Source organism: Zootoca vivipara, chromosome 11 (assembly GCF_965207765.1).
Source record: "Zootoca vivipara chromosome 11, rZooViv2.hap1.1, whole genome shotgun sequence".
Taxonomy (NCBI): domain Eukaryota; kingdom Metazoa; phylum Chordata; class Lepidosauria; order Squamata; family Lacertidae; genus Zootoca; species Zootoca vivipara.
This window is the reverse complement of record NC_142594.1, coordinates 13656512-13676547: the sequence shown is the minus strand read 5'-3', so window position 1 is coordinate 13676547 and position 20036 is coordinate 13656512. Positions and strand designations below refer to the sequence as shown.

The following is a 20036-nucleotide window of genomic DNA, read 5'->3' as shown; positions in this document are numbered from 1 at the left end:
CCAAGGGGTTTCAGAATCAATCCTTAACATTAACAACTAAAAGATCTTAAATAGTTCTTAAATGAATAGGAAACCTCTGTCAGAGATCCTATGTATGAAACTGTTCTGTTCAAAATACTCATGAGTGACAACTGAGACATTCCAGCTCCTACTTGCAAATGTTTTGAAGAACTATCCCATCCATAACAGACCCTATATGCTTGCATTTTGTTCCTTGGTACCTGGTTGCAAAAAGCAGCAAACGTATTTCATTGAAACCGAAAAGAAGACATCTGTGTTGGTGAAGCATATAGTATAGCAATTGCTTTAGGTGCAGTGACAAAACATTTTCTTGGCTTTGATTTCAGTGCCAAGTAGGCTATATATATTGACAGATATATTCTCTCTCTCTCCCCACCCCCCACCCCGTGTGTGTGTGTGTGTGCGCGCGTGTGTGTTTGTATTCTGCATATATATTCCAGCATTTTCCTATTAAAGTGTAAGACAACCGGTAAAGCTCCATGTCACAACTTTTTTGGGAGGAGAAGGGACATTAAGTGGGGCACCTCTCCACCTCTTAAAGTATTCCATTTGATTTTGTTGAATGTTCTGTCTGCCTGGTAAAGTGACCAGTTTAACTAATGCAAGCAAGTGGAGCTAGCAACCTGACCATGAAATAACTAGAGTCCTTTGGAGTCTTTCCAATGGGAAATTATCTCTGTTCTGTGAACCGCCCTAAGACCTTCCAGTATAGGACGGTATATTAAATCTAACAACAAACAACAACAACAACAACCACACTGCCGCCACCACCACCCCACCTTGCTAGATCACCTGCTTCCAAGCAGCTAAAAGCATCTTGCATCCAATCAGAAGCTTTGGTTTCTGAATGTTCTGGAAGTCAAACGGACTTTCGGAATGGATTCCGTTTGACTTCCAAGGTACGACCTGGTCATGAAGTCTCAAAGCCACCTCTCATCACATAGAATGAAACAATCAGCTTCTGGAACACACATCCCATGCCAGTCTCCATCAGTGCCCGCAGCTATAGACCTTCTGGCCAATAACTAGCATACATATTTCAATCAACCACAAGTATCTGAAATGCAGGAACAGAGCAGCTGCTTTATCTAGTCATTCCCAAACATAGGTGGGACCTGCACAGCAGTATTATTGGAAAAGCACCAATGCAAATACGTACTGAGGCCAGTAGTATAAAAAACCGATGCACTCCTTGCGAAACAAAGTGAAAGGCTTACAGGTTAAGGATGTGCTTTATTGACTGCTTTCCACCTTCTGTTTATGCTCTACAGATCAGTAAACCCCACTGGACTTTGAACGCATGAACTTCAGTGGTGAGAGAGAGAGAGAGAGAGAAGAGAAAGAGTGACTCAGCGCTGTCCCTTGAGTTGTGTCAGGGTTCACTTTTTCTTCCAGTGCTGCATTTTGCATGAGAAATATTTTGTGCTGCAAAATTTTTGCCTAAAAGAATTCTTAGTGAAATGTAATTTCAGTGGTATAAAGCTATTTGTTACTCCCTTGTCAACATACGGAGGTATGAAATGAAAAGGGCAGGGCAATTGTAGGGTTAGAAGAGGGCTTCTGCAGAAAAAAAGATTTTGAAACAATGCCCCTCAATTTAAAAAAAAAAATGACAGGCCAGAACGTTGCATATGTGCAATTTCTCCATGCCACTCGGGTATATATGTTTTAACAACAAGATGATTACCCCGCTAGAGTGCACTATAAGAAAATGTATTCAGTACAAGACCTACAGAAGTGAACAAACTGATGAAGAGCAAAACTGTTAAGGGGCAGCTACCGGTATATAAAAAGGGACCCAGGTGGCGCTGTGGTTAAACCACTGAGCCTAGGGCTTGCTGATCAGAAGGTCGGCGGTTCGAATCCCTGTGACGGGGTGAGCTCCTGTTGCTTGGTCCCAGCTCCTGCCAACCTAGCAGTTCGAAAGCACGTCAAAATGCAAGTAGATAAATAGGAACCGCTACAGCGGGAAGGTAAACGGTGTTTCCATGTGTTGCTCTGGTTCGCCAGAAGCGGCTTTGTCATGCTGGCCACATGACCTGGAAGCTATACGCCGGCTCCCTCGGCCAATAATGCGAGATGAGCGCGCAACCCCAGAGTCGGTCACGACTGGACCTAATGGTCAGGGGTCCCTTTACCTTTACCGGTATATAAATGCAGTATAATAATTTTATTTTTTTAATTATGTCTGCATTTCTCCCTGTAAGGTTTTGTATAGATAAGATTGAGAGTGCTTTAAATAGGCAGGGATTGCAAAGGGCAAACCTCACCATTCTGAATCAAGCCAAGTCAGCCTTCTAAAGCAGTAATTTTAATTAGAGAGGATTTTACTCATGAAGCTTGGAAAACAGAACATGAATGGAGATCACCTCCAGGTTTTTTAAGTGTGCAGAATAAGAAATTCAGCAAGGTTACACAACTTCCTCCATAAACATAAGCAAATTGAAGTTACCAGTATTTTATTTTTATTTCATAGAACAGTAGCCTTTCAGAAACGCTTCAGCATTATTGTAGTCTCTGTAGGTGTAAACATAAGGAACTTCCAAGTACTGTAGTCAATTATTCTGCTTTGCTATTCGGTTTTATGCCAAAAAAAAGTGGTGACTTTTTTTAGATTGCATCTGACCATCTGCACCAATTGCCAGGCTTTCAAATGCATTTAAGATGCTTTCGAGGACAATCCCAATAAGCGATTCAGTCATAGCTTCAATAAGATGTAAATAGCAGTCCAGCACCATTGTTTCATGGCTGGGATTCTATGCCATCTAGACATACAGTCCCTGCATGTGATACCACTCTGTTTGACAGCTTTCATTCTTCCTGCCATGACAGACAGAAATGTATGTCGATAGCTTGCATGCACCACTCCCAATGCTTCAACTTCCTCCCTTTCCAAGTTGCACAAATTAAACTTTCAGTTTTCTTTTGATTTGGTTCTATGGACTTAAGTATTCTGGAATGACAATGCATCCTTCTACTGCTGATTGGAACTGGACTCAGATGTTTCACAGCATTCTCTTGAAATAAGGCAGTTCTGTTATACACCTCCCTTGGTTTTGATGTGATGAGAACACAGCACCAGGTGCACAATTCAAAAGAAAAGGCTAATGATAGCGATAATCAGAACTTTTAATAATCTAGCTGGTATTGTGGTTGCCATGAAATAGATAGCACAGAAGCTCTAACACAAATCTTGGGTGTTCAGTATCTTGACTGACACAACCAAAGCAAATGGTAGAGGAAGGAAATGTTTTGTGACACTGGAGGGAAGGGTGGGCTGAAGGTTGCAAAGAAGTTATGTCTGCTCTTGTTCACAGTAGGAAAAATATTTAACTCTCCACCAAAATGAAACATCCTAAAGGAAGAAATTTATTCTCCTTTTCATTTTAGTCATTAGCAGAAGCAATTACTTCAATACTTCTGTGGTACTGCCCTTCAGCAGATGTTAATAAGCAGTTCTTCTCTTAATGCTGACAAACCCTCGTATCAGAGCACACATCTTAATTCTTTACTCTCTTGCACATGTAACATTCTTATTTTGTTGTTTTTTTAAAAAAAAAGTTTTCTTATAATGGATCATTTTACACATTATCCAGGCATAAAGGGAACTAATCAGAAATCACATTGACAATGTCACAGAACCAAATCTTTATTACTGTATTTCATTTTTTTACTCATTTCCCATGGCATTCAGCAGCAATTTGCAGGGCAGTATAACATATTCAGAACAGATTGAACTAGAAATAGCACATACATAAAATCAATTCAAATCCAAGAGAGATGCCAACTGGGGTATTTTTTACACTTTCTTGAAAGAGGAATGTATTTAGCAGGCACCAAAGAGACAACAGAGAGGACACCTGTCTGATATGCAATGGGAAGCAGGTGTCCCCACATTAAAGCCTGATTCAGACATTGTGCAGAATGGACCTCTTGATAAGGTTGATATCTGAAGGATACCCTCTCCTGCAGAACACAGTGATAGGTTGGGTATGTAGGGGATGAAATAATATTTTAGATATTCTGGTACCAGGCTGTACAGGGCTTTGTACACCAATGCTGCCACCTTGAATAGCCTGGTAGCTAAATGACAGCCAGTGCAATTCTTTCAGCAGTAGCGTAATATGATGGTGATATTCCACTCCAGTGAGCAGTCAAGCCATCACATTTTGCAATAACTGCAGCTTCTGGGTCAGCCTCAAGGGCAGTCCTCAAATTGTCTTGAAAACAAATAACAGCAGGATCCCACAGGATCTAGAATTCCACTGCCTGGATCAGAAGTAAGCAGACCCCGAAAAATACCAAAACAAAAAAACAAAACTCCACTGGATGACTAGCTGAGGATGCAAAGGAGGCAGAAAAGTGGGTGTTCTTCACCATATTCACTGTTATGCAGTAGGCACGGCTATGTGTTCTCACTCATGTTCAGTCAGTTTTGCAGCACATCTTCTACGTCCTGCACTCTATACTTGTCATCCAGTTTGTTTCATTACCATTAGGTCTCCAGTAACCCAAGATGCAGAATGCGTTCCACAATCCTTATCCTCTGCCACATTCCATGCATAAACATACAGCCAGGAAGTGTCCACAGTGACTTCCTCATAATATAGCTGCAAGGGTGCTTAGAAGACTTGCAAGTTGAACCTGCAGACCAACCACCCCATCGTGGGGGCCCCCAGATGTTGTTGGACTATGTATCTCCCATAATCCTTAACCACTGGACCATGCTCAATGGAGTTGACAGGAGCTTCAGTCCAACAACATCTGGAGAGCACTGGGGTTATATCCGGGAGTCCACAAAGGCAAAATCATGCAAAGTCAGAAGGAACCCAGGAATCGCCCCAGTCATTTGAGAGCTCACAATGTCTTGGATGGCCCCATGAGGGCCTTGTGCAACCACTTGAGAGCCCCATAGGCAAGGTGCATGGCTTAAAAAGCTGTTTCCATTAATGAAAACCCTTCAGATGGCCCCACAATATCTTGTGAGAGCCTCCAGAGCCCGATAAGCTAAGGTCTCCCTTCCCTTTACTATTTATTTATTTGTGATTCATCTAAAGCTGTGATGAATAAGAAAAAGAAGCTGTGATGAATAAGAAAAAGAAGTATAAGTTGCAGACCTACTGTACTCTGAAGAACCAGTTAAAGAGGTTGTAACCAGAAAGTATGCACGTAATGTTCTGCCTTATCCACACAGAGGAATTCAAACATTTTGAAATATAGCACCATAACACACTGTTTATAGTTACAGGTGGGTAGCCATGTTAGTCTGGTATAGTCAAAATATAGTGAGAGGGTGGGGAGGGGCCGGACTGTTTATGGCTGCATTTGGTCTTTCAGGAAGAATTTACGACTGTAAATTCGTATGAGCTTAACCAAGTTAAAACAGTACAACGCATCATCAGAGATCTACAAACTCTCCTAGACAATGACAGTTCTCTTTCTCAAACTCTGGGAGGAAGACCTTGCATTGCCTACAGACAGCCACCCAATCTTAAACAACTCCTCACCCACAATAATACAACCACCAGACTTAACATGGACACTGGTACCAGAGCCTGCAATAAACCCAGATGCCAACTTTGCTGCCACATACACTCGGGCAACACCATTACTGGCCCCAACAACATCAAACATACCATCTCAGGACTATTTAATTGCTCATCTTCTAACATTGTGTATGCCATCAAATGCCAGCAATGCCCTTCAGCTCTCTATATTGGACAAACAGGCCAGACCCTACGCCAAAGGATAAATGGACATAAATCCGACATCAGGAATTACAAGACAGAGAAACCAGTAGGAGAACACTGCATTCTCCCAGGACATTCTATACAAGATCTCAAAGTAGTTGTCTTATTACAAAAGAATTTCAGAAATAGATTGGAAAGAGAAGTTGCTGAACTGCAATTTATCACCAAACTGAAAACAATGGAGAAACCTGGTCCAAATAAAGACATTGGATTATTATCTCATGATACATGATAAAGCTATCTTTAACCATCTCACCCCTTGCTTTCCCTGTGAGACCAATCGTAAACAGTCGTAAATTCTTCCTGTAAGACCAAATGCAGCCATAAACAGTCTGGCCCCTCCCCACCCTCTCACTATATGTGGGGATCTGGTGACTTCTGTTTCAGTGTATCTGAAGAAGTGTGCATGCACACTATTTATGATATTTACTTCAGTTCCCGATGAAGGTAGATACCAGAATGGGAGAGGAGAATCTGTGTGCAGGACTCCCTTCTGCCAGGACATAGCAAAAATGTTGGGTTCCAAAATTAGACACTCCTTACTACAGAGTGACAGCCAGCAACATGGCTGCTAGTAAGAGACCAAAGCCAACTCTATCACCCTGTCTCCAACATCCATAGAGTTTTGCTACAACCCAGTAGGATAGATAGTTTGCCTTATTGCCCTTTTCCAGCATGGAGATCAGTATGTATGGAGAAAGTAGATATGAAAGAAGCAGAAACACAAAATGAGCATTGGCAGTCTATCAGCCATAGCAGGTGACAAAGAAAAATGGATACCATTAGTTCCTGGCACCTAAACTACACCTATCCTTCTTTCTTACTACAGTGGTACCTCAGGTTGTGGACCCGATCCGCTCCGGGTGCCGTTTGCACCCCGAAAAGTTTGCAACCCGAGCGGTGCTTTTGTGCATGCACGAAAGCGCAATAGAGCACTTCTGTGCATGTACGCGCTGCGAAACCCGGAAGTAAACACTTCTGGGTCTGCCACGTTCGTAACACGAGGTATGACTGTAGTCTAAGAAGAGTGCATACCAGGACAGACAGTTGTATGAGAACAGTGCTTTTAATTGATACTTCTTTACCGGTGTGAGAACAAAAGCCCAGAAGGATCAATATTAAAATACAAGGGTTTAACACAGGCATCCCCAAACTGCGGCCTTCCAGATGTTTTGGTCTACAACTCCCATGATCCCTAGCTAACAGGACCAGTGGTCAGGGATGATGGGAATTGTAGTCCAAAACATCTGGAGGGCCGAAGTTTGGGGATGCCTAGTTTAACAACTCAGTGAAGGATAAAAGTGGTCCCTGCAAAAGCATCTTAAAGCTTAGAGAAATTGATGAGAGACTGATGAGAGAAATTCAGAGAGACTGATGTTAATGACAGTTATAATCATAATAACTACTGTTTTGAGGACCCTATAAAACAAAATGTACGTAAGGCGTTAAAGAAGTTCAGCTCCTATCCTTCCAAAGTCTATTTAACCCTGAACTATTCAAGACTTAATAGGTATCCGGGCTGCATATGGAACAAAGAAGAGAACCACTCCCAAGCAAGTCCATTTCTAAGATGACAGGAGAGATGAAGCATTCAAATATGGTGCAATAGTTTCTATCTGACACAAGAGGAACCCAGGATCAAAGCTCCCACACCCCAGAGTACTTTCTAGTACATTTCCTGTCTTTTCCAGAAATACTGGTTTCAGCAGCAGTGTTTCAATTTAGGTTACAAATCAGGTTTACTTTAGCCTTTCTCAAACTTCTTTGTACAGTATGTGCTTAAGTAAATGGCCCAAACGTTTACTAATTTAAGGAAAGCTTCTGACAAACCAGTGTGAGGTCTTACAGGTTCTAGGAGCCCATAGAAACCTAAGCATGCCCATATTAATATTTTCATTACATCATTTTTTACTAGAAACATATTTTCTTGTGCAAAGACAATAATCTAGTATTTGATGGTTTGGGAGTACAGTTTCCCGAAGCAACTCAATTAATTGTCTGCAACAGAAGCTTCCATAGAAGGAAAAAAATAACTTTAAAGTACAGTATTGTAAAAACAGTGAATCAGAACTGCACAGCATATTGAGCATATGCTGAAACCAGCGACAGGCAAAACATGAAGCACTTTGGACATAAATTAGGCTAAATGCTCTTCCATGAACTACAGTTTTGTGGGAATTATTCTAATTTATGTCAAGTGAGATAAAAAATGTATTTGAAAGGAATTTAGCTTGGGTCTTCAACCATGTCTTAAGGAGTAACATTAAATAGGAAATGAACAATGGTTTTAAACTTAAACATCATGGCCTTCATGTTTCCAGTCCCACTCCACCCTATAGACAATGTTTTTAAAGCATAAAATATTCACAAAATATAAATTCACTCATTAGGATTAATGTAATTGTGCCTTTAAACAGTCAGTTCAATTGCCAAAATAACATTATTACATAGTTAAAAACCAAGGTTCTGTCTCTTTCCTTTCTACCACACATAGTCTTATCTATTTGAATTCCTAACACATCTGCTTATCTATTTAAATAATTTAATTTCAGCTCCACTCCTTTTCTTCATTGGTCTATCTTGAGTTCTCAGAACAATATCCTGGAACATTTCAACTTTAAAAGATTGCAGGATTTTTCTTGAACGTCTAGCTGAGAATTTGTGTCTGCTACATAAGCAAGTACACTGGTGTGAAAACTCGCAAGGAGGCACACAAAACCTCTTCCTCAAACAACTTATTTCCAAACTTTAAACTGTGTATGCACATGGAAAGTTCTTATTTGTTGAAGGATATTTCTTGTTTTTGCAAATGGGGGTCCATCGAGGTAATGGTCAGGCAGAGAGAAGACACAAGATAGCCAGTCCAGCCACAGCGCACTAGGATGACTTTCATTCAAACAATTAATTTGCAAGATGGGTGAGGTGAAAAGCAGGCAGGAAATTCTGAGATAAACTAGCTGTTTATCACAAGGTCTCCCCTTCCCCACTCCATTGGCATGACTTGACCAAAAGGGTAGAAAGGAAGCCTAAAATTTGGGTATAAGGGAAGTGGCACTCCAAGCTCCAACAAGGACATTCATTCATGGTTCACAGGGATCAAACAGGCACACATAAAGAAAGACAGGTATATGCTTCCTCCCTAGATCTCCATTTCTTAAATTAGTGGACACCACAACTGAAAATGTGCTTTTTATGCTCAAGGGCAAGCTTAAGACAATTTCTCAGTACTGTATTAGATATACTTAAAGGCGAAAGATATGAGGTTTTTGCATTTCCCCAAAGCCACCACTCTAATTTAGACTCTAGGCCAACACAGAAGGTAATACCGGTACCTACACATACATGAACCCAACCACCTTTATAGCAACCACTGGGGCAGAATCTAACTTCTCCATGACTTTTTCCACACTCATAGATAGGCACCTGTATTTCTTCTGAATGGGATGAAAGCAGTTCACTTCTAACTTCTCAAAATATCTGCACTGCCAAGTAACTCAAATCCCATTAGTTAAAATGTAAAAATATTTTAGGAGTGCTTCTGTCTCCACCTCCTGGGATTTTTAGTTTTTGAAATAAGAAGTTTTAGCATGCATGGGTATTTTTTTAAGGGGGAAGAGAAGAACAGGAAATTTGATGAAAGGAGAAAAGTGTTATCTTAACAGATCTTTTAACACATAATGGTCTGCCAAAACCACTTAGAATGAGAGCCAGGATAGTCAATATGACAAAATCCATCTGGAGCTCTTTCTACAGTAGCACTCTTGATGTATGAAATCAAGACTCTGTTTTAATAAAAGAAAAACATTAACTCATTTTGTTTTAAAAAACTTATTAAATTTATATTGTTCCTTTCCTCCAAGGTGCTCTGGGCAGCATATATATTGCCCCCTATTTCATCCAACAGCTCTGCAATGTATATTCTTGCTTATAAGACTAATTTTTAACCCAGCAAAATCTTCTCAAAAGTCGGGGGTTGTCTTATATGCCGGGTCGCATTTCTTATACGGTGAGTATATCCAAAACTCTACATTCTGTCATACTGCCATACTGTCCTTTATAGGAACAGGGAGGAGGTGAAGAAGACATCACACTCTCCCCCAAGTCAACAAGAATAATTCCTTGCTTAGTGCAAGCATGTCTATTTTGCCTTTTTAAATTCAATTTAAAAAGGTGAGGGGGAAGCACCACACTTCCCACAATGCTTTGGATCACTGCTATAATTTGAATAAAATCTTGTTTTATTCCTCCAAGTCTTCCATCCATATCTTCTCATAAACTTAAAACTCAAATCATTTGGAGACTTGAAATAGTCACATTTTAAAATAATGCTTAGAACATGCAGAGACAGAAATAAAATAAAGTTAAAAGAATAATTGTATATATATATTTTTAAAAAACTATATATATATATATATATATATATATATATATATATATATATTGAAAATAATTGTAGATTAACTCTCATTACAGAAGTAGCTTCTCATATCATAGTTTCAATTACATATAGGCTTAAATATTGGTTATTAAATCTTTTTCTTATACAGTAATTACAGAAAGTAAACCACAAATTAACTTCAGTCAAACTCAACATTAACTGCAGAAACAATTAATTCAGCACCAACCCCTATAAGCAACTTAAGTTAGCTGTCTAATTAGCAAACCTTTTACTTAATGCTGCAATGCAAATGAAAGTCCAAGTGGCATAATGCCTTTTTATATATAAAAGTAAGAACACTTAATTTAAGACTCCAGCTTGCAAAAACAGTATGTACTAGAAGTATGTTCATAGTATGCAAGGCAACTGGTGGGAGCCCCAAATAGTCAAGCTTGAGAGATGTTAAAAGCAGCCCTCCAACTCACTCACCACCAAGACAAATTTTATTAACATATGAATTACTGCAAGCTCATGTGTAAAAAAGCATGCATTACAATACTGTAAAATCCTGTGATTAAAATTACAACACTGCTTATTTACATTGTAGTGCAAAGGTAATGTAGGGAATAACACAAAAATAAGAAAAACTCAATGGGCAATATCAAGAACTGTGCTTACCTGCTTACAACTTATCTCCATGCAAACACCACTTTTTGGTCTTTCTGGCCCAAATCCAAATGGGGAAGGTGCGAGTGCCTGAGACCAGCAAAGATGTTCCACATTGTCCTCGTCCTGTATCACTTATGGATCATTAGAGCTTGTCAGTGTAAGGCCCCAATATCTCCACATATTTTGCCCACCACAATGGACACAGTGAGCAGGGTCCACTTACTGCATTTATGGTAGCAAGGAGCCCCCAATCCATACTTTCTTGTCCTACCCCAACATAAACATAGGGTGGGGATGGGAGCCCTTACATTGCAGAAAGGCAATGTAAGGCAATGATCCCTCTACTTCCTTCTCCCACCACTTGGAAAAGCAAGCCTGGAGACCTGAAACTTTGTGCTGCCTTTCTGCCTTCATTCTGCTCGTGGTAAATAAATGGCAAGGAATGCATCTCAGAGAGATACAGTGCCACAGTCACCATCCCTGCAGTTATGTATATGCTAAAAACCGGGAAAGAATCATGAACATGTCCAGCAGCTCCAACAAGCCAGGAAGTCTCTACCTTGTGTACTACAGTCTAACCACTGCACCACACTGCCACACTCCACAAATAAAAGAATAGGCATTGCACATAGCATCCACTAGATGACTCCATTTGGAAACCCTGAAGTCTGGTGGGGGGAATCATTTCAGAATTAATCTCAGCATGCACTGTAACTTTGCCAGCAGTTTCTGCCATAGGTTTAATGAAGCAGGAAAAGCTTAATAACCTGACCAAACCAATGAAAAAGTGCACTTCCCTCAGTGCCCTGAATGTCAGCAGTTTTCACCAAAATTGGAAAGAAATGATATGCCTGTTTGAAAATTGGAGTAAACAGTAAGTTGTCAGTGTGCAGCACTTTTAAACTTTCTGTACCTCTGGAAATTTTTATTGGATCTGTTTTAACCTTGGCACATTTGTACACTTCACCAGGTATTCCCTATATTTCAAGTTTCAAGTTATTACATCAAGATGTCATTTTTATGAGCAATAGAATTTTGAGGCTTATGATGACAGAACCTTAACTAAAAGAGCACTCTTGTGCCCTCTGACTTACTGAAAGTACAAACTGTTTTTATCATATTGGTCCCAAAGAATAAGAGATATAAGGTGCTACTTTATTTTACAAACTGATGGAAATTATTCCATAGGTTAATACTCCCATTCAGAACAAATGTAAAATGCATTATTCCCATTAGGATTCTTTCTCATCTCCTTTACACAAGGGTACAAAAGTTTTAAAAAGGTACTGTTTAATTAGAATAAAAAGTTAAAATCCTACAATTTTTCAGAATGAGAAGAGCTCAATTAAAACTTTTTGGGGAAAGTTGCAGTTTTATCCTGTCTGAATACTTTTTTTGTGACATGGAGTGGGGTGGAGTGAAAACTATTTCCAGTCCTTTACTTTTCTGTGGAAATTTTTCTGACTCTTATATTCAATAGCAACAATAAAGAGATGCCAACTGCAAATAAATTTTAGGGAAGCTTAGCAGTTTCAAACTCTGTCACTTCTGTTGATTAAATACAAGTAAAACAAGCATGCCAAATTAGATCATTCTTTGGGGTGTTAGAAAAATTTCCAATTCTATTTCTTCCAAAAGCCCTGTATAACTTCAATTGTTTGCTTTCTTAAAGGAAGGCTTAAAGGCCTATTTCATTCTTATTCCCTTCCTGGGGATAGGCACCAGATTCATTAAAATGCTACTGTTTCCACAAAAAGGAAGTGCTTTTCAGAGTGCTCATATGGGTGCAGTAACATCTAAATTGCAAGATGTGAAGTTCCATAAAAAGCATGAGCTTTTGGTACTTGCACAATTATACTCATACAGTATTCACAATACCTGTGAATATGTAGGAAAGCACTACAACTTCCCTTGATACAAGATACTGTACTGCTGATTCTAAGTACCGGTAGTCAGAAGCAGTGCCCCCCCCCCTCCATTCCCAGCTCAAATTTAAAAACAAACATCCATACACTCATCCCTCGAAATGGGGAATCCTCCATGGCAAAGCTGCTCCACACATATTGAGGAAAACCATAGAACTTTTATTCAATGCAGAAAATAATAATCTGACAGAAACACTCTAATATGAGTTACACACGTATCACTTTATTATAGAACTGTTTGTATAAAACTGCTCCTTTGAACATAGGCTTACAGTTAAGATCCTAAACATGTTGCTTCAGAAGCCCCATTGAGTTCAATGAGACATATACATTGAATTCTATTCCTAAGTATCAGATTGGAGCCTTCATGTACCACCACAGTTGCAAGTGGAATTCTAAATTGCTTGTCTTCATACAGCCAGGCAGCCAACGTAAGAATCTATCTATTGAATAACTATGTCACATGTATGTAGTCAGCAGATGTTGAAAAGGCTTTTCATCTGATGAACAATCCTATTCTACTTATCAAAAGCTTTAAAATAAGGATATCTCCATTAACAAGATATCCTAAGAAGCAGTTATTTACACATCTTTAGAGCAGTTCGGGTGGCACTGTGGATAACCATTAGGTCCAGTCATGACCGACTCTGGGGTTGTGCTGCTCATCTCGCATTATTGGCTGAGGGAGCCGGCGTACAGCTTCCAGGTCATGTGGCCAGCATGACAAAGCCATTTCTGGCGAACCAGAGCAGCGCATGGAAACGCCGTTCACCTTCCCGCTGTAGTGGTACCTATTTATCTACAGTACTTGCACTTTGCCGTGCTTTTGAACTGCTAGGTTGGCAGGAGCTGGGACCGAGCAATGGGAGCTCACCCCGTTGCGGGGATTCGAACTGCCGACCTGCTGATCGGCAAGCCCTAGGCTCTGTGGTTTAACCCACAGCTCCACCCGCGTCCCAGCCTACATATACAGACTACCCAATTTTGGTGGGTTAAGTATTATATTATATTATAATAAATTTTCTGGTTATGTACCGTGTTTCTCGAAAAATAAGACACTGTCTTATATTTATTTTTCCTCAAAAAACCACATTATGGCTTATTTTCAGGGGATGTCTTATTTTTTTCCTCCTCCTGCCGTGGCCGGCATTGCTGCTGTGCCTATCACTATGTCTTATTTTCAGGGTATGGCTTATATTCCTTGAATACTTAAAAATCCTGCCACAGCTTATTTTATGGCTACGTCTTATTTTTGGAGAAACAGGGTATTTTCTCTTTCTAAAAAAAAGAAAGCATTCTGGACATTAAGATGTTGATCAGGGGTATTTCCTAAAACATAGCTGCAACACTGACCCAGCCAGTTGCACCTAGGAGCCCCACAGTTTTGAAAAGGATGTCTCATGAATTTTACATCATCCTATTTGCTCACAAGATGAAACAAGCACCTTGCTGCTTCTCCTATGCAATCCTACACAAGACTGCTATCATACAGACTTCTCACAGACTCAACACACAATCATGGTTTTAGAGACCTCACACAGACCCCCCCACCCACCCTCTGACTATACATAAGGGTCTGGTGACTTCTGTTTCAGTGTATCTGAAGAAGTGTGCATGCACACGAAAGCTCATACCTATGACAAACTTAGTTGGTCTCTAAGGTGCTACTGGAAGGATTTTTTATTTTTATTTTGACCATTAAAAGCGAGAGAGACAACCACATAGAGATTCACCGGTTCAACATGTTACCCACCCCCAGACTAGGTGAATTGTTATAAAGATAGGGCTGCAACAAAATGTAATATTTCTGCATGAATTCAGAACCAAAATTTGCCCTGTTCTTATTAATGCCATATTAATTATAACAAGCTGCCTTGTAGATTTTAAAAACCAATTATTTTAAGCTGAATTCCTATTGAACTCAATTGGATTTCAATCAAAGTATATATGCACATAAGATTTTGTTGTAAAATGGCACAATTAGTTTTTATCTTTCACTATCTTCAAGTTTATCCACTTTTCAATAGTTTACACTTCCATATCATTACACTATAGAATTAGATCTGTGTACAACTTTTACTAGAACTGCTCTTACCCTATCTGAATATTTTTGCCTATGGACAGAAACTTTGTTTCAAAGCTGCTGCAACTCCAATAAAACCTTTTTTTTAAAAAAATGTAAATACCAAATTCATTAACATAAAATCAGAAACAAACTGCTTCTATTCTTGAATCAGCATCTAAATAGAAACTTTGGTCAGATTTAAATACACTGCATGGATGTGCAAATACATTATCCAATTAAGTCCTAATTATATAAATGGTTGGCAGGAAAATTTATAGAACTACTAACAGCTATTAAAGTTGCAGGCCAAATAAATACTTGCGATATTGTATAGTGCTGAAAGTTAGTTTTTCCAGTTCCTTTTTCAAGGGCATTTTAAAATCCAAGCCAGCAAAGCAGAACACACTGGTCAGAGAGCAAAATAATTTTCCTAATCTGCTGAACTTAAGAGAAAACTTCTCAGTAGTTACTTCCAAAGAAGAGGGAAGCAGCAAATATATTTGAGATACAACCCCTGCCCAGCTGCAACCCTTGTAACGCTGTGTTATATGTGAAGCATATAACACAGAAAATAGTCAATGAAACAGTGAAAAACTTTGCAGTATTCTTCAGACGAAGTTAGCAAGCAAAATCCATGCAAAGCACCCAGCCATTAGGTGAGAACACAAACAACCCTCCACACATCTGCTGAGAAGTAAATTCCATGGACCTTGCTCCCCACTGTATGCGTAGGATTACAGTCTTAAACTGCAATCTTACACACACCTACTGGGGGGGGGGAGTCTCTCTCAACTCAGTGAAACTTCAGAGCAGACATGCATAGAGCTGTGCTGCTGTTAAGTCTGTAAACCTGGCCAAACTTAACAGGAAGCAAACCCTATTGGCTTCTGTGGGTTTTATTCCTAACCACAGACTGAACCAGCAGCAGCCTTATCCCCCACAATAGAAACCTTGCTACTGCTTGTCAAGTGGACTTACAACTCCTCTGTATACATTTACATGATAAAGAGGAGACAGAGGAGACCACTTTCCAGTACTTAAAGGGCTGTCACATGGAAGATGGGAGTAAGCTTGTTTTTGTCTGCTTAGGAGGCAGAATCCAACCAAGGGGTTCACAGGTTAGAAGAAAGGAGATTCTATCTGTCACGGATGCTTTGGATGAGAATCCTGCATTGCAGGTGGTTGGACTAGATGACCCTTACAACTCTACAATCCTATGACAGTTACATTTACATCCCACCTTTTCTCCCAAGAGCTCAAGGTGGCTCTCCCGCTCTCCATTTCCTCCTCACAACAACCCTGCGTGGCAGGTCAGGTGGTGAGTCAGTGGCTAGCCCAAGGTCACCCAGTGAGCTTCATGGCTGAGCAAGGATTTCAACCTGGGTGTCTATGGTTCAGCATTGTATCCACTACAACACACATGTGGGTAGGGTGGCTCTACCACCAGTAGTGTTTAGAGAGAAGATGTACAGTCAAAACAGCAAGCACAAAGTCAGAGGAAGCCCTAACTACTAGTCATCAAACTAGCAGTCCGTCCCGCCTCAAAAATCAAGCACATTTGGGCATGGGTGGGTGAGAAATGTCGCTCTAGAATCTTGGTTCCCAACATGGGGCACACGCCCCATAGGGGAGCGATTTGATTTTTAAGGGGGCAATTCGAGAATGAGTTATTAACAGTGAATGGCCGTTTAGGCTTCCTCCATGTGAATAGGCGTTCACTTTTTGAATAATAAGAATTATATGTTGGGGGGGGGTGTCAGTATTTTAGAGATGCTTGGGTGGGGCATAGCCAAAAAAAAAAGGTTGGGAACCACTGTTCTAAACTAAGCACTAGCTCAGTTGGTTAGAGCATGGTGCTGAGAATACCAAGCTTGCAAGCATTTGGGGGGGGCAAGGGGCAGCTGCTCCCCCAAATCAAGAAAAAATCCTTAATTAACTGAGGTTCTGGCACTCCTAACAAAGGTCTCCCCCCCCCCAACAAAAATCCTGGCTACATCCATGGTTGCAGGTTCGATCCCGGTAAGGGGCAAGCTGCATATTCCTGCACTGGACTAGTTGATCCTCAGGGTCCATTCCAACTCTACGATCCTGTCAGCTCTCATTTTGTAAGAATCGTAAGAGTCGGAAGGGACCTCGGGGCCATCCAGCCCAACCCCCTTTGAAATGCAAGCGTCTCTGTGGCCGGCGTGGGGCTGGAACCCGCGACCCTGATCTCCTTCAGAGCCTCGCGCTCTACCGACCCCGGCCGCCGCGGCTCCCCTCCGCTCTCCGCGCTCCTCTCTTTCACGCATCCACCCATTCACACGTGTGTCATTCCTCCGCGTTCTCTTTACCTCCGAACAGGTGAGGCGAGAGGTGGGCGGGCAGCGAGCCGATGACGAGCCGGGGCCCGCCGCCGCTGCCGTGTCCTCCTCCAGCACCGCCGCCTCCTCCTCCTCCGGCCGCGGCCCGTTCCCTGCCCCCTTCCTCGGGGGTGCTGCTGACCGAGTCCTGCGAGCCGTAGAGGCCGCTGCTGTTGGGGATGTTGAAGGCAGAATGAGCCGCGCGAGCCCCGGACGCGCCCGGCCCTCCCAGAGACCTGCTCCGGGGCGCCGGGGCCGCCGCTCCGCTGGCCGAGCCGCCGGGCCCCGCGTGGTGCTGCCCTCCCGGGGCCAGGTGCGTGTACCTCGCCGCGCCGCCTGCCGGCCGCCCGTTCACACCGCCGCCGCCGCCGCTACTGGAAGGCAAGTCCCCTCCGGAGTAAGCCCGGGTCCGGCCATTGGCGGCGGCCGGGCCGCTCTGCTTGGCGCCCATCTCCCCCTTTTCCTCGCCGCCGCCGCCGCCGCAGTCTGGCTGTGGTTCCTCTCAGGCTCGGCTGCTTCCCTGTGCGGGTCCCGCCGCCAACGGGGCGGGGTAGGCGAAAGCGCGCCGCCCTCGCTCCTTTCCCCGGACCCGGCAGCTGAGGGAGAAGAGCCGCGGCTTTCAGCGGGCGGGCTCGGCGCTGAGGCGGCGGTGCCTCCGCCGCGGTGAGTCCCTCAGAAGAACGACGACGGGCGAGGGAGAAGAGGACGGGAAAGCTAGTACCGCTCTGCGAGGGGACGCAGCCGCTGCCCAAGCGCTCCTCGGCCCCGCCGCTCCGGCCATCGTCTTTGCCGCGGTGGTCGTGGCGTGAGGAAAGCAGCGGCGGCCCGTCGCCCGCCTCAGAGGCCGCTCGCGCGCTCGCTCAAGTGTGAGGCGAGGGGGGCGGCACCTCTGCGCAGCCGCGCCTCCCTCGCTCGCTTGCCCGGCCGCCGCCGCCGCGCCGCCATCATGGGAAGGGGGGGGGAGGGGAGGCTCGAGGGCCGCCGCCTCCCGCTCCGCCTCCTGTCTCCGTTCAGCGCCGGGAGGTGACAGGCGCCGCCCGCTTCTGAGGGGCCGCGAGGGCGGCTGGGCCCGCTGGTTGGCCTGTCGGAGCTGAGGAGGACGTCCCTTTCCCGACGTGCGTTTTCCCGCCACAGAGGTGTGCTCAAATTCCTTATTATTATTATTATTATTATTATTATTATTATTATTATTATTATTATTATTATTATTATTATACCGCCCTACACCCGCTGGTTCACAGGATAAAATCTCAACACAAACACACAAAACACATAATCGAAATAAAAACAAAAACCACTCAGTAACTCCCAATAAAGGGGGGGGGGAGAGAGGGAGAGAGGTGCTTAGCATCTAGGTAGGAGCCAACTCCTAGGGGCCGAGGTCCCTTTGCTCCATAGCTGCCAAGTTATCCCTTTTTTAAAGGGATTTTCCCTTATGCTGAATAGGCTTCCTCGCGAGAAAAGGGAAAACTTGGCAGCTATGCTTTGCTCCCCGCTCCCAATTTAAGGGGGCTGCCCCACCAAGTTGATGGGCATTGTCATTCTAATTGTGAGTGTGTTCCTTCTCATGAAGGGCGGGGCTTATCTGCCTGCCCCCCCACCCATTATTTTATTCAAGTTGGCACCCCTGGAATATATACATAAGAGCCAACTCCTAGGGGGCTGAGGTCCCTTTGCTCCCCTCACAATAAAATATATGAGGGCCCTCCCCCAGGTTGATGGACACTGTCACTCAAATTGTGGGTGTGTTCCCTGTCATGTGATCAATTATGCAGGATGGGCAGGGCTTACCTGTCCCCCCCCTCTAATATTTGATTAAAATTGGCACCCCTGGCATACATACATACATACATACATACATACATACATACATACATACATACATACTGTACATCATTTTATTTGTATGCCGCCTTTCTGTAATTCAGCCCATGCTCATGGAGACTTGCGGGGGGGGGGGAATCACATAAATACAAACATAACCAAAAGTAGTTGCAAGCAATAAAGGAAACATCAAAAAGCACACAACCAAATTGAAACATACCGTACATCAAAAAGTGCACGGCCAAACTGAACAATTTCCACGTAATTTATAATAAGAGCTGAAATAAAGTTACAAAAGATCAATATCAATAGCAACCATAACGGCAGGCCAAGAGTCTGTTCGCTTTTTTTGTGGCTGGAGTCAGTCAAGGCCCTGCCCTCCCAGGCCAGGTGGGACAAAAGCCTGCAGGGCAGGGAGCAGATCTTCCAGGGCTCACAGCCAAAGTATCTGCCTTTCAGGCAACTGTTAAAGATAGAGAAAGTGGGGTGGGGGAGAAGGCGAAAACTCTTAAACAGCAGGTTTACATACCGGTACTGGTAATTAAGTATTTACTGGTATGAAGAGGGGGGGGGGTTGTGGTTACATTGCAGAGCTCGGGTTGGCCCGCAGGGTGACCTTGGGCTGGTTTGTTTTATCTTCGCCAAAACCACTGAACAGGTTTGAGCTGTTGGGTGAAGGGTGGGCTGAGCATGTGACAAACCGTTGCCGGGTGTGATAGGTACACACTGCTGCTGCATTTCTTAAAGTGAAGAGGGCTGCAGTTCAAGCCTGCTTGGAGTCTCACTCACTCTGGAAACCCTAATTATGTTTCTGAACATAATTGGATCAGACTGTGTCTATCACGGCTATGTCTATCAGGTCTATGTCTCGCCTCACAGTGGACAACCAGGTGCCTATGAGGAAGTCCACAAGGAGGGCATGAGTACAATAGCCACTACCCCACTCATGATCCCCAGCCACTTCCTCAAAGGCATCCTGGGACATGTATTTCTTTTTGGCCAGCAATGGATGTTCTGGAATCGTCAAACATATTTGGTCAGACAAGTGCACTCTGTGCATGC

The 20036-nt window shown here is 42.9% G+C and overlaps 1 protein-coding gene across 4 annotated transcripts in view; it reads right to left on the bottom strand.

Moving 5' to 3' along the window:
• Positions 1 to 17986, bottom strand: part of ZNRF2 (zinc and ring finger 2) — a 60206-nt gene extending 42220 nt beyond the window's left edge. For 3 of the 4 annotated variants that reach the window (XR_015946385.1, XR_015946384.1, XM_035128889.3), the window contains exon 1: positions 17142 to 17739. Coding sequence is in view for 2 of the 4 variants with exons in the window: in XM_035128889.3 (XP_034984780.1) it covers positions 17142 to 17601 (460 nt within the window). In the remaining 2 variants the exon portion in view is untranslated. Of the gene's footprint in view, positions 1 to 17141 lie in introns of all 4 variants that reach the window. The other variant, XM_035128888.3, reaches the window with a different exon arrangement.
• Between the last annotated feature and the right edge of the window lie 2050 nt (positions 17987 to 20036).